Genomic DNA, 14,529 nt, shown 5'->3' with positions numbered 1-14,529 from the left:
TTATAATTTGTGTGTTTAATTTATGTGTTTAATCTGACAGTATAATACTTCATTTTTATAAAAGTAAACATTGGGATGTACACTGAATGCTGAAATTACAATAGCACTTAAGTTATACAATTGACTGGCATTCTGAAACTAAACAAATAGGTCTTTATTGTAAACATATCAAAAGAATAGAGCTGCTTTTGTTGAATAGTGAACACCTGGAGGTTAAATGAAAGTTACCATATTTTCCGGCGTATAAGACGACTTTTTAACCCCTGAAAATCTTTTCCAAAGTGGGGGGTCGTCTTATACGCCGGATATAGGACAGTGGCGCCGATATTTGCGATGGCTGGGAGGGGCGAGAACACCGCCTCCCAGCTGGGCGAGCCTGAGCGGAGCGCAGGCTCGCCCACACGCTGCCTTTGGCAGCACAAGCGTGCCTGTCCGGCCGGGGAAGAATCGCCCCGGCCGGACGTCAGTTTCAGCTGGGGGGGGGGGCAGAACACCGCCTCCCAGCTGGGCAAGCCTGAGCGGAGCGCAGGCTCGCCCACACGCTGCCTTTTGCAGCAGAAGCGTGCCTGTCCGGCCGGGGAAGAATCGCCCCGGCCGGACGTCAGTTTCAGCTGGGGGGGGCGAGAACACCGCCTCCTAGCTGGGCGCGGCTGCGCAGAGCGCAGGCTCGCCCACACGTGACATGTCTAGCCGCCACCGTCTGTGCCTCGGTTCCGTAGCTCCGCCTCACAGCTGATCACCCTGCTGCCGCTGCTGAGAGAAAAAGAGAGGGAGAGAGGGGGGGAGAGAAAGAGATAGCAAGAGAGGGAGAGAGAGGGGGGATAGCAACAGAGGGAGAAAGAGAAGGAGAGAGGGAGAGGGGGGCAGAAAGAGAAAGAAAGAGATAGCAAGAGAGGGAGAGAGAGAAAGAGAGATGGAGAGGGGGGGGGGAGAAAGAGATAGCAAGAGAGGGAGAGAGAAAGAGAGGGAGAGGCGGGGAGAGAAAGAGATAGCAAGAGAGGGAGACAGGGGTTTAGCAAGAGAGGGACAGAGAGAAAGAGAGGGGGGATAGCAACAGAGGGAGAGAGAGAAAGAGAGAGGGAGAGAGGGGGAAAGAAAGAGATAAAGAGATAGCAAGAGAGGGAGAGAGAGAAAGAAAGAGAGAGGGGGGATAGCAACAGAGGGAGAGAGAGAGAAAGAGAGAGGGAGAGAGGGGGGAAAGAAAGAGAGAAAGAGATAGCAAGAGAGGGAGAGAGGGAGAGAGAAAGAGAGGGAGAGGGGGGAGAGAAAGAGATAGCAAGAGAGGGAGACGGGGTTAGCAAGAGAGGGACAGAGAGAAAGAGAGGGGGGATAGTAACAGAGGGAGAGAGAGAAAGAGAGAGGGAGAGGGGGGGAAAGAAAGAGAGAAAGAGATAGCAAGAGAGGGAGAGAGAGAGAAAGAGAGAGGGAGAGAAAGAGATGGCAAGAGAGGGAGAGAGAGAGGGAGAGAGGGGAGACAGAAAGAGAGAGAAAGAGATAGTAAGAGAAGGAGAGAGAGGGGGAGAGAAAGAGAGAAAGCAAAAAAAGAGAAAGAGAGATAGCAAGAGAGAAAGAGAGGGAGAGAGAGGGGCAGAGAGAAAGACTTTGATCATTTCCCCAGGTATTTTTGTACCTACTTGACCAACATTATTAGTGGTTGCAAAATTGAATGTATGAACTTGTTCATTTTAATAAAAAGAGCCAGGGAAATGATTGAATGTTAAACTGGATGCATTTATTTCTGCCTGTTTGTATTTGTTCTTATGTTTAAACATTGAAAATGTACTTTTCCTCCAAAAAGAATCATCTTTCCATATTTCTTAGGCAACATTTTAAAATAACTTTAAAAGCTGAGGTCATATTATTCACCCTGCTCTGTATCATAGCACACTGCACAGTACTGAAAATTGGCAGGGTCACTAATTAAACCCGACAAGTTAAAATCTGTTTAAGTGACATTGCAAGAGGATAAAGACAGAAAGTGCAGAAAGAGGAAAAAATGGATGGGCTGTTTGGATTGCCATATCATGATATCACATACAGATTCTCATTCCATAATAGATTCTCACATAGGTGTCAGCATGCTGCATGTTAGACTGAAAGATACCTACAGAATAGATGGTAGGAGAAAGAAAAATAGCCAGGTTCACCTTTTTGTGTTGACAAATTATGATGAGTTATAATAATAAACTTAATTGTGGTGAGGAGAAATATGAGATGCAGACAAGACAGATAGACAGAGACATATGGAGAGATAGACAGAAGAGTGCTCCCACTTGGCTCTCTCTCTCTAAATAATTCATTCATAATTTTAACAATAAGATCTTCATCATTAGTAATTAAAATATTGTGTTATCATGTTCAGAAATGATTTTTTTCTCAATGCAAGTACATCATAGACCTAGACTCAGTTTTTGACAGTCAGAAGAGGGGTAGTCTTATACGGCGAGTATATCTCAAATTCTATATTTTAACTGGAAAAGTTAGGGGGTCGTCTTATACACCCAGTCGTCTTATACGCCGGAAAATACGGTATATGACTGGTAACTACTTGCCCATCTGAGAAGAAATTAATGAAGAAGTATTATATATTTTTTCCATTCTGATCTTGTAATTGAGGCAGTGGATTTCCCCCTCAATCCCATCACCTGTAAATATAGTTGATTGATTTGTAGTTTTATGAAAAGCCCCAATTTCCCTAACAAAAAACAAATTCTATAGTAGACATACACAGAGCTTTTGTTCTACAGATATTTCAAAAGCAAGGTTGCAGTTCCTGCTCAATTTGCATAATAATAGTTATTTGTTTTAGAAAAGTTTATTGGGTTTCCATTGATGAAAGTTCCAAAGCCAAGAAAACAGTACTGTATTTTATTATGTACCTCTCATTTCTACTTTTAAAGACACCATTTTCCTTGATATTTAAGAAAAACATTAGAGGGAGAATTGATTCTGAAATATTTTGATGCCTAAAAAAGGCAAGTTCTATAGTACAGTGTGTACCCTGTTGATTTATTCACATAAATGTTTTGGAGTCAGGCCATTCCTAAATCTAATAAATATATAAATAAAAGCTTAAGATGTTTTCGTGTATTAAAAATCTGGGACAAACATGCTCATTTTTATTCTGAGCTCAATAAATGTTTATAGTAAATTGGCTGCTTGAATAGTTTGTTGAAGACAAATGTAAAAGTACATAAAATGCAAATATTGTATACAAAATTGCCATTCTCCTCCTTCAGCTATTTAGTCTATGACTGACTCAAAAACATACAGTATGTTACAAGGTATCCAGAATATGTAATTTCAGGTTCTGTGATAATAGTATAACAGAACAGCCCTTACTATGTAGATCACAGATCACAAGTTCCTGAGCTCTTATCTATTTGTGGAAATTCCCGTCCAGGCAGTGGTTGATGACCATGCCGTGATTTAGTTTCTTCTATCAATGGGGATTATCTCCTTTACTATAGTCTTTGTTAAGAATTTATCAAAATCTCAATAACTGACCTGAAAGGAAGTCCAGATCATAGGTGCAATGATATATTATGATGTTTTTTGGAAGGGGACAAGTGCTATGAAGTGCACTTCAGATGTTGTGGCTTCTTTTACTTCTTCTGTCTCTGAATAACTGTAGCTGTAGAAGAAAGTATTTTTTTTACCATATCTGCAGTTTTTTTTTGGTGTGACATTATCAACTTCATCATTATCATCTCAATGTATATGATTGCACATCTCAAATGTATGACTTTGAGCAACTATCAATACTTAAAGTGATATAAAAATAAAATCAAATGTTTGCAACTAGGGTGTAAACAAATTCACCCATAACAAATCAATATGACTAGAGAATGGGTTCAGCCATGCCTTCAGATCCCCAGATATTGTGACAGAACTATGTCTATAGGAATGTGTGAAAGGCCAACAGAGTCCTGACACTCTAATCTTGCCGGGGTGGTGATATGTGAAATGATACATATGCATCAGCTCTGGATTTCTTAGGATGGTACCTCCACTTACAGAGCAATTTATTTGATGTATGCGGAAGTTTTTCCTTAGAAATATCAGCTAGCCATTCCTAAGATTTACAAGACAAAAGTTTTCTCTTTTTTTTTTACTTTGAGTCTGGGAAGATGGTTCTAAATTGCAAGGAGAGCCCTTTATAGTAATCTTCCTAAATCTTCTCTCAACAGAAACAAGTGTGTCTTCTCCTGTGACTGCTACTGGAAGAACAACTGGTATGCCAGCTTGGATTAGCATAGCAAAGCAAAAGCGAAGGATTATTGAACAAGACCTTAGCAAAGAGGAGAAGCCAGAAGAACAGGATAAAGCAGGTGCAGAAAAACAAATAAAAGGAAAGGAAACAGTGGAGGTATGTAATTTACCATTGATTGATTGGTGTGTGTCATTTGAATGGCATATTTATTTATTTATTTATCATTTGATTGATTTATCTTTTTATTTATTTATTTATTTATTTATTTATTTATTTATTTAGTTAGTTAGTTAGTTAGTTAGTTAGTTAGTTAGTTAGTTAGTTAGTCCAATACACAATGAGGGTTTTAGTGGGTATATATCTATATACACATAGTAAAATACATGATGAAGGTTATAGAGGAGATATAGTAAAATATATCTAAGAAATAATAGAAAAGAAGGTATAGTAATAGAACATATCAATGAAAGAATAGAAGAAGAGATGTAGGAATAGAAGAAAGGTATAGGAGATATAGGAGAGCAATAGGACAGGGGACAGAAGGCACTCTAGTGCACTTGTACTCGCCCCTTACTGACCTCTTAGGAATCTGGATAGGTCAACCGTAGATAATCTAAGGGTAAAGTGTTGGGGGTTTGGGGATGACACTATGGAGTCTGGTAATGAGTTCCATGCTTCAACAACTCAGTTACTGAAGTCATATTTTTTACAGTCAAATTTGGAGCGGTTAATATTAAGTTTAAATTTGTTGTGTGCTCTTGTGTTGTTGTGGTTGAAGGTGAAGTAATCGCTGACAGGCAGGACGTTGCAGCATACGATCTTGTGGGCAATACTTAGATCTTGTTTAAGGCGTCTTAGTTCTAAACTTTCTAGGCCCAGGATTGAAAGTCTAGTCTCGTAGGATATTCTATTTAGAGTGGAGGAGTGAAGGGCTTTTCTGGTGAAGTATCTTTGGATATTTTCAAGGGTGTTAATGTCTGAGATGCGATATGGGTTCCAAACGGATGAGCTGTATTCGAGGATGGGTCTGGCAAAAGTTTTGTAAACTCTGGTAAGTAGTGTGAGATTGCCAGAGCAGAAGCTACGTAGGATTAGGTTTACAACTCTTGAAGCCTTCTTGGCTATCTTGTTGCAGTGGGCTTTGGCACTTAAATCTTTTGTTATTAGTATACCAAGGTCTTTAACCGAGTGGGGATTATCTGTGATAATTTGATTATTCAGTTCGTATTTGGAGTTCAGATTCTTCTTCCCAATGTGTAGGACAGAGCATTTGCTAATTGAGATTTGGAGTTGCCATGTGTTACACCACTCAGAAACAGCGTCAAGGTCTGTTTGGAGAGTAGTTGTGTTATCGGTGGTGTTGAAGAGTTTTACGTCGTCGGCGAAGAGGACACAGTTGCTTGTGATGTAATCGCAAAGATGATTGATGTAGAGAATGAAGAGCGTTGGTCCCAATACACTACCTTGGCAAACACCGCTTTTAATTGGGACGGGGGTGGATATGGTGCTTTCTATTTTGACCACTTGTTGTCTGTTTGACATGAATGCTGTAATCCAGCTATGGAGGGATCCTGAGATGTCATAGGATTTGAGTTTTAGGAGTACTTTGTCGTGGACCACTGAATCAAAGGCTTTGTAGAAGTCAACATAAATTGCATCTGTAGATTTCCCTTGATCTAGATGAGTTGTCCATATATTTTTGCAGTAGAGGAGCATCAGGTTGCAGGATAGTTTTTTTCTGAAACCAAATTGTTTGCTAGAGAGCAAATTATTAGTTTTTAGATGGAGAGTAATTGATTTGTTTATAATTGATTCCATGACTTTGCATGGGACGCAGCATAGTGAAATTGGTCTGTAGTTATCAACAAGAGAGGGGTCTCCTTTTTTGAAGATGGGGATGACCATTGCTTTCGACCATAGCTTAGGAAGTGTGCTGGTTCTGAATGATTTTTCAAAAATTATGCTTAGTGGTTCAGCTATGGCAGAAGAGAGCTATTTTAGGAAGTAAGTACATAGACCATCTGGTCCGACTGATAGAGAAGGTTTAAGGTCACATAATGCTTTTTCAACTCAGTCTTCAGTGAAGTCTACTTGGGTTAAGTCGTTGAGGGAGTTTGAGGTGCGATTGATGAAATTGGGGGATGAGCCATTGCTGTTAACAAAGACAGAGCCAAAGAAAGAGTTGAGGAGGTTGGCTTTGGATGAATCATCATGGTATTGTTGGGTCCTTTGAGAGGTGGGATAGGTCTAGAGTCTTTGAGTTTATTGTTGACAAAGTTGTAGAAAGCTCTATTAGATTTGGTGCGTAGGAGGTTTTCCTCTTGTTTGCTGTAGTAATTAAGGCATTCTTTTTTTATTTGATTGCAAATGCTTTTATATCGGCTTTTGAAGTTGGAAACTTGTCCTTTTTTGTTTTTCCTCCAGAGAGATTTTTTTCTTGTTTGTAATTTTCTTATTGAGATGGGGAGGTTATTTTTTTTGTTTATGGTACATATTAGAGGTACATGTAGTCTGATGATAATTTTTCATTTTGAGTAGAAATGTGTTGTAGAGGTCATCAGTAGTGTAGCATTCAGAGAATAGAGTTTTCCAGTTTAATGTTGAGAGGTGGGCTTCGATGAGTTCGTAGTTTGCTTTTTTGAAATTGTTGTGTATTATTTTGGTGGATCATAGTGTGGCTTAGGTTGAGACTGAAGTTTATCATGCTGTGGTCGCTGTTGGAAAATGGTTCTGTTATTTGTAAGCCATATATTGCACTTTTGCTGTTGCAGAAGATGAGATCCAGACAGTTATCAAGTCTGGTATTGTTAGTTACTAGTTGGTCGAGTCCCAGATAGGTGACGGTATTATATATAGTAGAATGGATGGTTTCCGTGCTGCATTCATTTAAGGACCAGTTAATGTGAGGTAGGTCGAGGTCTCCGAGGAAAATAATGGGGTATGGGCAGTTGGTTGCCCACGTTAGTAATGTGGATAATTTGTTAGCATGTTAAATGTCATAGTCTGGGGCTCTGTAGCAGAGTAAGAAGCGAATTGTGGTATTTAGGGATAAATCACAGACAATAGTTTCAGGTACCGATAAATCCTGTGCAACTTTGAGGATTTTTAGGTTCAGCGATTTTTTGTAGAATATAGCTACTCCGCCTTCTCTGCGGGATTCATGGTCTGAGTGGAAAACATGGTAGTTTTTTTATGTGATAATGGAGTCTGGGTAGGAAGCATTTAGCCATGTTTCGCATATAAAAATTATATCAAAGTTGGAGGTGTCAAGTAGAAGGAGGAATTCAGATATCTTGTTGACTAAACTTCTAGCATTTAATAGTTTACATTTGAGATTGGTCTTGTGTTGGGGATTGGTTTTGGGGTGGTTAGAGGAAGTAAGGGGCACGCTTTCCTATTCTTGGTTTGAGGTGGTAGGGTTGTCCATTTGTTGTTGTGGGATGGTGGTCTGGCAGGTGTCAGTTTGATGTTGTGAGATGGTAGGTTGAAAGTTAGATGTGGAGAGGATTATGGGTTTTGGGTTTGATGCTTTCCATGCGGTAATCTATGTAAAGGTTTGTTTCACCAAGTTCATAGCGTCTCTTGAGTTCTGCCCGTAGTTCGCGAGAGCGAATACGTTGGAGGAGAGAAAGATCTGGTCTGGATCTGAGTTTGTTGAAGGACTTGTTATTTCTGGCAATGTGGTTAATGGTCTTGATGATTTGCTGTTTTATTTGTTCATTTTTGCATACTACAGTGAACCCTCGATCATCGCGAGGGTTCCGTTCCAGGACCCCAAGCGATGATCGATTTTTCGCGAAGTAGCGGTGCGGAAGTAAAAACACCATCTGCGCATGTGCAGATGGTGTTTTTACTTCCACCGCCGCAGCGCGTTGCTGGGGAGCGCGCGCGCGTTGCTGGGGCCGCTCCCCAGCTGGGGAGCGGATCTGGGGTTTCCCCAAGCGCGCGCGCGTTGCCGGCTCCGCTTCCCAGCTGGGAAGCGAAGCTAGGCTGCCCCAAGCGCGCGCGCGTTGCTGGGGCTGCTCCCCAGCTGGGGAGCAGATCTGGGGTTTCCCCAAGCGCGCACGCGTTGCCGGCTCCGCTTCCCAGCTGGGAAGCGAAGCTAGGCTGCCCCAAGCGCGCGCGCGTTGCTGGGGCTGCTCCCCAGCTGGGGAGCGGATCTGGGGTTTCCCCAAGCGCGCGCGCGTTGCCGGCTCCGCTTCCCAGCTGGGAAGCGAAGCTAGGCTGCCCCAAGCTCGCGCGCGCCGCCCGCCCGCCCACGCTGTTGCCGGCTCCGCTTCCCAGCTGGGAAGCGGAGCTAGGCTGCCCCAAGCTCGCGCTCCAGCCCACCGCCGCTGGGGTCTTACCGGGGCAAGAGGGGGAAGACCCAGGGAAGCCTCTGCCCGGCGGGGAAACTCCACCATCTACGCATGCGTGGAAGGGCACGCATGCGGAGATGGTGGAGTTTACTTCCGGGTTGAAAACTAGCGAAATAGCCCTTTCGCGATCCTTGAGGACGCGAAACTCGAGGGTTCACTGTACTTTTAAAAAAGAAAAGAAAGAAAGAAAAGGAAGGCGAGGAGCTGGCTCTGCTCTACTAGCGCATCTTTTAGTTTTGTTGATATGTCCTCTAAGGCTTGATATGCCCTTTAATCAGTTAAACCTGTTCTGCTTCTGAGAATTCAGCTAGCAATGACAGGTAACATCTCTTTCATGAAACTGTGGTTATTCATTTATTTATTACAATATGGGAAAATTATGGAGAAATTGTGTGTCAATTTATATTCCTTACAGTTTGCTCAGGTTCTTTAGGAATTTGAATTCCCTTATAAACCAAACTCTTTAGTTATTAATGGTTTAATATCAACCATTCTGTTCCTGTCCTAGCATGTACGCATATATAGGCAGTGTATGTCAGGTACATGCAGGAAAACAAACTTTTATGACATCATGCAAAGATCTTTGATGCTCTGGGGACCCTGCTTTTTATGGCCTGCCACTTTCTATCCCAGTTGAATTTTATTCCAACTTATTCCAAACCTTGAATTTTCCAAATGTAGCTGCCTAAATGTGGTTAGGGATAAGTCAGCCTGTTTTCACCTGAGACACTTTTAAATATTTTCCCTTTCTTCTGTATCTGTGCAGCTTTGTTATTAAAATGACCTTCAAATATCTATTTACTGTCCTCTCTTTTGGGATCAACCCAACCATGACTTTATTGGTTTTCCCATTGCTCTCAATACATTTGCTTTTTCTTCAAATATCTTTGTAACTGAATCCTCAACAATTCTCTCTATATGATTAAAATACATCTTTCATAATTAGTGACTCACACTTCTATTGATGCTTAGTGACTCACACTTCTATTGATGCTTTATCAACAGATTTATTAACCATTCATTAATCATACTCTTCTTGTTTTATCATACAGATAACATTATACTAAGTTACAGTGTTTCTTCTTTTTAGATGTCCAAAAAACTTATGCTAAAATCATAAACAGCATTGACATCCTCCATAATATGCACTGAAAGTGTATTTGCTCCCTTAAATGCTGTTTTAATCTATAATTTGCCATTAATTCTAAGCCAGAACCACATTCGTGTATATATAAGCATGTGTATTTCATTTATTCATAAACTATGCAAGATCTACAAATAGGTTGAGACCATTGTCCTCCCAAACTCTAAATAAATTATTAAGTACACAAAGTTTACATACTACAATATATTTGAAATGAACAACTTTGCCACAAATTATACTCCCTAAGCTATTAAACACTGCAGTTCAGAAACAAAATTTCTCCATCCTAGTATGAATAGTACAACTTTTTTTAAAAAGCATCACTTTTCTATGCTTGTTTGTTTTATACAATTTGTGTAGCTGCTCATGCTGGCTAACAGCCAAACCAAACTCTTGCGGGCTAACAGCCAAACCAAAAACAACAGCAATGCAAAATATTGACCAAATTTTATATTACATCAATATACAAGGCATCAAGGTCCAAAATAAGTCTTTTTCTTCTTACAGATCAGTAACAGAAAACAATAAATTAGCCGATGGGTTTACTTAGAATAACTTTATTGTCACTTTAAATGTACACTAATCGGTCATTTATTTTTTTTTAAATCATTGCATCAGCTCTTAAAGGGTTATCACCTCCAATATACAACACATGAGAAAAATATAAATGAATAAAATTTATGCATATACTCATATATATTATATTACACAGAGAAACAACACAGTCTAGTTTATTTATTTATTTTATTTATTAATTTGATGTATATGCCGCCCCTCTCTGAGGACTCGGGGTGGCTTACAACATATCAAAAGACAATATACAATATAAATATCTAAAAATCCAATTAATTTAACTAATTGCTCTAAAAACCCTAATAACATTTTATTTATTTTATTTATTTATTACTTAGATTTGTATGCCGCCCCTCTCCGAAGAAATGGGCATGAGTGATTTTAAAATCACTCATGCCCATTTTGAATGACAGACATACCTACACTTGTCGGCCTGGGGGCTAGACTCTAATAGCACCAGACCTGATGGCATAAATGAGTCTTCAGACTCTTATGGAAGATGAGGAGGGTGGGGGCAGTGCGAATCTCTGGGAGAAGCTGATTCCAGAGGGCCAGGGCCCACACAGAGAAGGCTCTTCCCCTAGGTCCTGCCAAGCGACATTATCTAGTTGATGGGACCTGGGGGATGTATACATGTACATGGCAGGAAAAACCCAATGACCATTCTTCAAGGTTTGAGGGAAAAGTCAGATCTTTACACTTTATGGAACCAAAAGCTGAGAGCTCTCCAGATCTTTGTTAGGAGAGGGGATATTGTTCCACAGGACAGATGCTACAAAAGGCAAGACAGGTGCCCTGAGTTCCTACAGGACTACCTAATATAAAGACTCGAAGCATCCTATCATGGCAGATCTGATGAGGTGAAATGAAACAATTGGGGGAAAGTAGTCCCACAAATAAAGTCCCAACAGGATTTTATAGGAGACCGCCAGAATGTTGAAGTTCATCAAAAGCCAGTGTAGTTCACAGAGTCCTGATAATATATGAGCATATCATGCGATGCCCAAGACTATCTTTGCTCCCAAAGTAGTTGCATCTTTCAAATGCTCTTCAACAGCAATCCCATGTATAGAACAGGATGTCAGGCCTCAAGAACCAAGTCGGTTGCGTAGTGATTCTTCCAGCAATTTTTTTTATACCTTTAGGCAGAACCTTGCCAAAACTGAAGCAAACTGCTCCCTACATGAAACTGGTAACTATTAGGGAGAGGCTTTCTTTATCCTCCTTTTCTCACAAAAATTATCTGAACTGAGTTGCCTCAGTTCATCTTCTGTAATGTGCTCCCTCCATCCTAGAAATCCAGATTATGTTCCATCACACATTATAGATAACTAATGTATGATCTAGAAATTGGCACATTAAGTACATTTCTGAAAAGGCCTCTGGGCCATGACTGCCATGTATTTCTCAAGCAGGGCCCATTGGTGGAAGAAAAGCCCAAATTGTATACCAAAAATATTTAATAAGATATTAAATATAAGATGGACGATTACTAAGGAAATGGCAGTATTAGTAAAAAGTAGTGAGATGGGAGAATACAGAGAAATAAAACAAGCAGCGATAGAAAGCACTCAGGCGGTAATAGTCTTGGGGTGGAAAGACACGACCAAATGCACAATGCAAAATTAGTATAGGTACATGGTGGACCACATTCAATTCGAGATTATGGATAAAAGGAGGGATTCGATGAATGAAACTGATTTGCAACAGCTGATGGGGTGATGGGACAAAGTAAGACGATATATGGCGAATAGGATCAGAGACCAAGCTATAAGAAACAAGTTGGAATCACTCTATAATATGTAAAGAAATATTTCACTCTTGGGTTTAAATGATTTATACAAGAAATACCCCCAACTGGTGGTGAGGTATGATTGATTGTCTAGTGGTGGGATCACTGAGCACATGTTATATGTTATATGTTGTGTGTGTGTTTTATGTTATAAAAATCAATAAAAATATTAATAATAATAATTGTATACCAACACTATCAGGGTGAGTGTAATCCCATTTAAAGTTATATAGAAAATATTGGGGGCAGGAACTCAATCAGTTGGGATTACTAAGGTTGATCCAAACCGCTTCCAAACACAGAAAAATATTTAAACAGAATCATTTAGGTACTTGGATAACTGTATATCACCAGTGTCCTCCTCACCTATGCTATTGGATGATCTTACTCAGTGACTTCATTGTAGATGTTTAATATGGATGGGGAAAAAGTAGAGCCATAAAGCATTCTACACATCAGTGATCTAGAACGGGATCTTCTACTGCAACCAACTGGAATTGGCCCTGGATAAAAAGAAGAACCACAGTAACAGTACACCTGCCACTCCAAATCCTCACAGGTGTAGTGTTGATGGTATCAAAAGCTGCTGAGAGATCAAGAAGGACTGCAACTCCCATCTCAGTGCCACCAAAGATTATCAATTAGTGTAATCAATGTCGGCTCAGTAATATAATCAGATCTGAAACTTGACTGAAAAGGCTCCAAATAATAAATTTGGAAAGGAGTAAGAAACTCCTTTTTGTCTGATCTAATAGCTGTTGATAAATCTATGAATCCACAGATTAAATTCCAATGATCAAGTCTTACAATAATAAATTCCACAGTGTATTATATGTGAAGAGTGCGGCAACTGTAATATGTAACAGGATAATTTCAAAGATGGGCAGGAGATCTACCTCTGCTGTTTGCCTATGTGTTGTTTGTTAACTCTGCTCATATTCCCTTTCCAAATTAATTATGCAAAACATTTCTAATTGTCTCTCTGTATTTTTATTTAGGAAGCAGTAAAGCAACAGTCAGATTTGGCTCAGAACACAGCGTCACCTTCCCCATTCACAGCTTCTGCTGGAGAAACGAAGAAAGAGACGAAGTCAGAAATGCAAGACCCTTCACTAAGAAATAGCTTGTCATCCCATCAGAGCCCTGGTATGGAAAAAAAATAGTCAAAATACTGAATTATTATTGTTCCACAGTATGCAGAGTTCCCACATTGTACTAAGCCGTAATAGGTTCCGACTATGGATTGGCTTGCAGCATCAATTTGACCCACTGTGGATAATTAAGAAAATTGTGGTTAAACAAAACATGCCTTAACATAATATGTAGACCCATTCACAATTACTATAGTACTTATAAATTAAAGTACGGATAAAATTGAATGGGTCCAAAGACGGGCTACAAAAATGGTAGAAGGTCTTAAGCATGAAACTTATCAGGAAAGACTTAATGAACTCAATCTGTATAGTCTGGAGGACAGAAGGGAAAGAGAGGACATGATTGAAACATTTCGATATGTTAAAAGGTTAAATAAGGTTCAGGAGGGAAGTGTTTTTAATAGGAAAGTGAACACAAGAACAAGGGGGCACAATCTGAGGTTAGTTGGGGGAAAGATTAGAACAGACACGGGCAAGGGGCGGCCCGTGGGCCGCATCTGACCCACCCGCTATCTATGACCAGCCCGGCAGCTATCTGTGAGTCTCAGTTTTACATAGCAGCTGGCTGGAGGTCATTGTAGCTGCTTGAGAGAGAAAGAGAGAGGTGGGGGAGGGAGACCTGCAAGGCAGCTTGTTCTCCAAGGCAAAAGCCATGCTGGAAAAAGGTTCGGAGTTTGGAGTGGCTTGCAACACCTTTAAGTTTCCCTGCATGGGCTTGGGCAGACTGTTCATACAGAGACGAGATAAAAGAGAGCTGCAGCTTGCAAAAGCCAGTGGGGGGTGGGGAAGCTTGTTAAAAGCCAAGCAGGAAAAAACTTTGGAAAGGGGAAAAAGAGAGGGGGGGAAGAGGGAAGAGAAAGAGAGAGGGGAAGGAGGGAGGGAACGATAAATGATACTACAAAAGTTTTTCTTTTTTATTAGATGTTCTGAAAAAGAAGTCTTCAAACTTGGCAACTTTAAGACTTGTGGACTTCAACTCCCAGAATTCTCCAGCCAGCATAGCTGGGAATTGAATTCTGGGAGTTGAAGTCTACAAGTCTTAAAGTTGCAAAGTTTTGGGACCCCATCTTTAGGTTTGCTGGCAATATAACAGGACATTCCTTATTTATTAAAATAATTTATATTTTATTTTTCCACAATCAGAATGACTTGTAATAAAATATGAAACTTCCACTTAGGAAAGGAAAGGAGGAAAGGAATGGAATGAGGAAGGGAAGGGAAGGGAAGGAAATGAAAGAAAGAGGAAGGGAAGGAAAGGAAGGGGAGGGGAGAAAAGGGAAGGAGGAAAGAAATCA

General features: G+C 40.4%; 1 protein-coding gene across 3 annotated transcripts in view; it reads left to right on the top strand.

The window, feature by feature from the left end:
- CRACDL (CRACD like) overlaps positions 1-14,529 on the top strand; it is a 79,199-nt gene that overhangs the window by 61,225 nt on the left and 3,445 nt on the right. For all 3 annotated transcript variants that reach the window (XM_070750975.1, XM_070750977.1, XM_070750976.1), the window contains exons 9-10: positions 4,191-4,369; positions 13,079-13,226. In XM_070750975.1, the coding sequence (XP_070607076.1) occupies positions 4,191-4,369; positions 13,079-13,226 (327 nt within the window). The remainder of the gene's footprint in view (positions 1-4,190; positions 4,370-13,078; positions 13,227-14,529) is intronic.

This window comes from Erythrolamprus reginae, chromosome 4, assembly GCF_031021105.1.
Source record: "Erythrolamprus reginae isolate rEryReg1 chromosome 4, rEryReg1.hap1, whole genome shotgun sequence".
NCBI classification, from domain to species: Eukaryota; Metazoa; Chordata; class Lepidosauria; order Squamata; family Dipsadidae; genus Erythrolamprus; species Erythrolamprus reginae.
The sequence above is the reverse complement of the archived record's forward strand: the minus strand, read 5'-3'. Positions and strand labels throughout refer to the sequence as shown.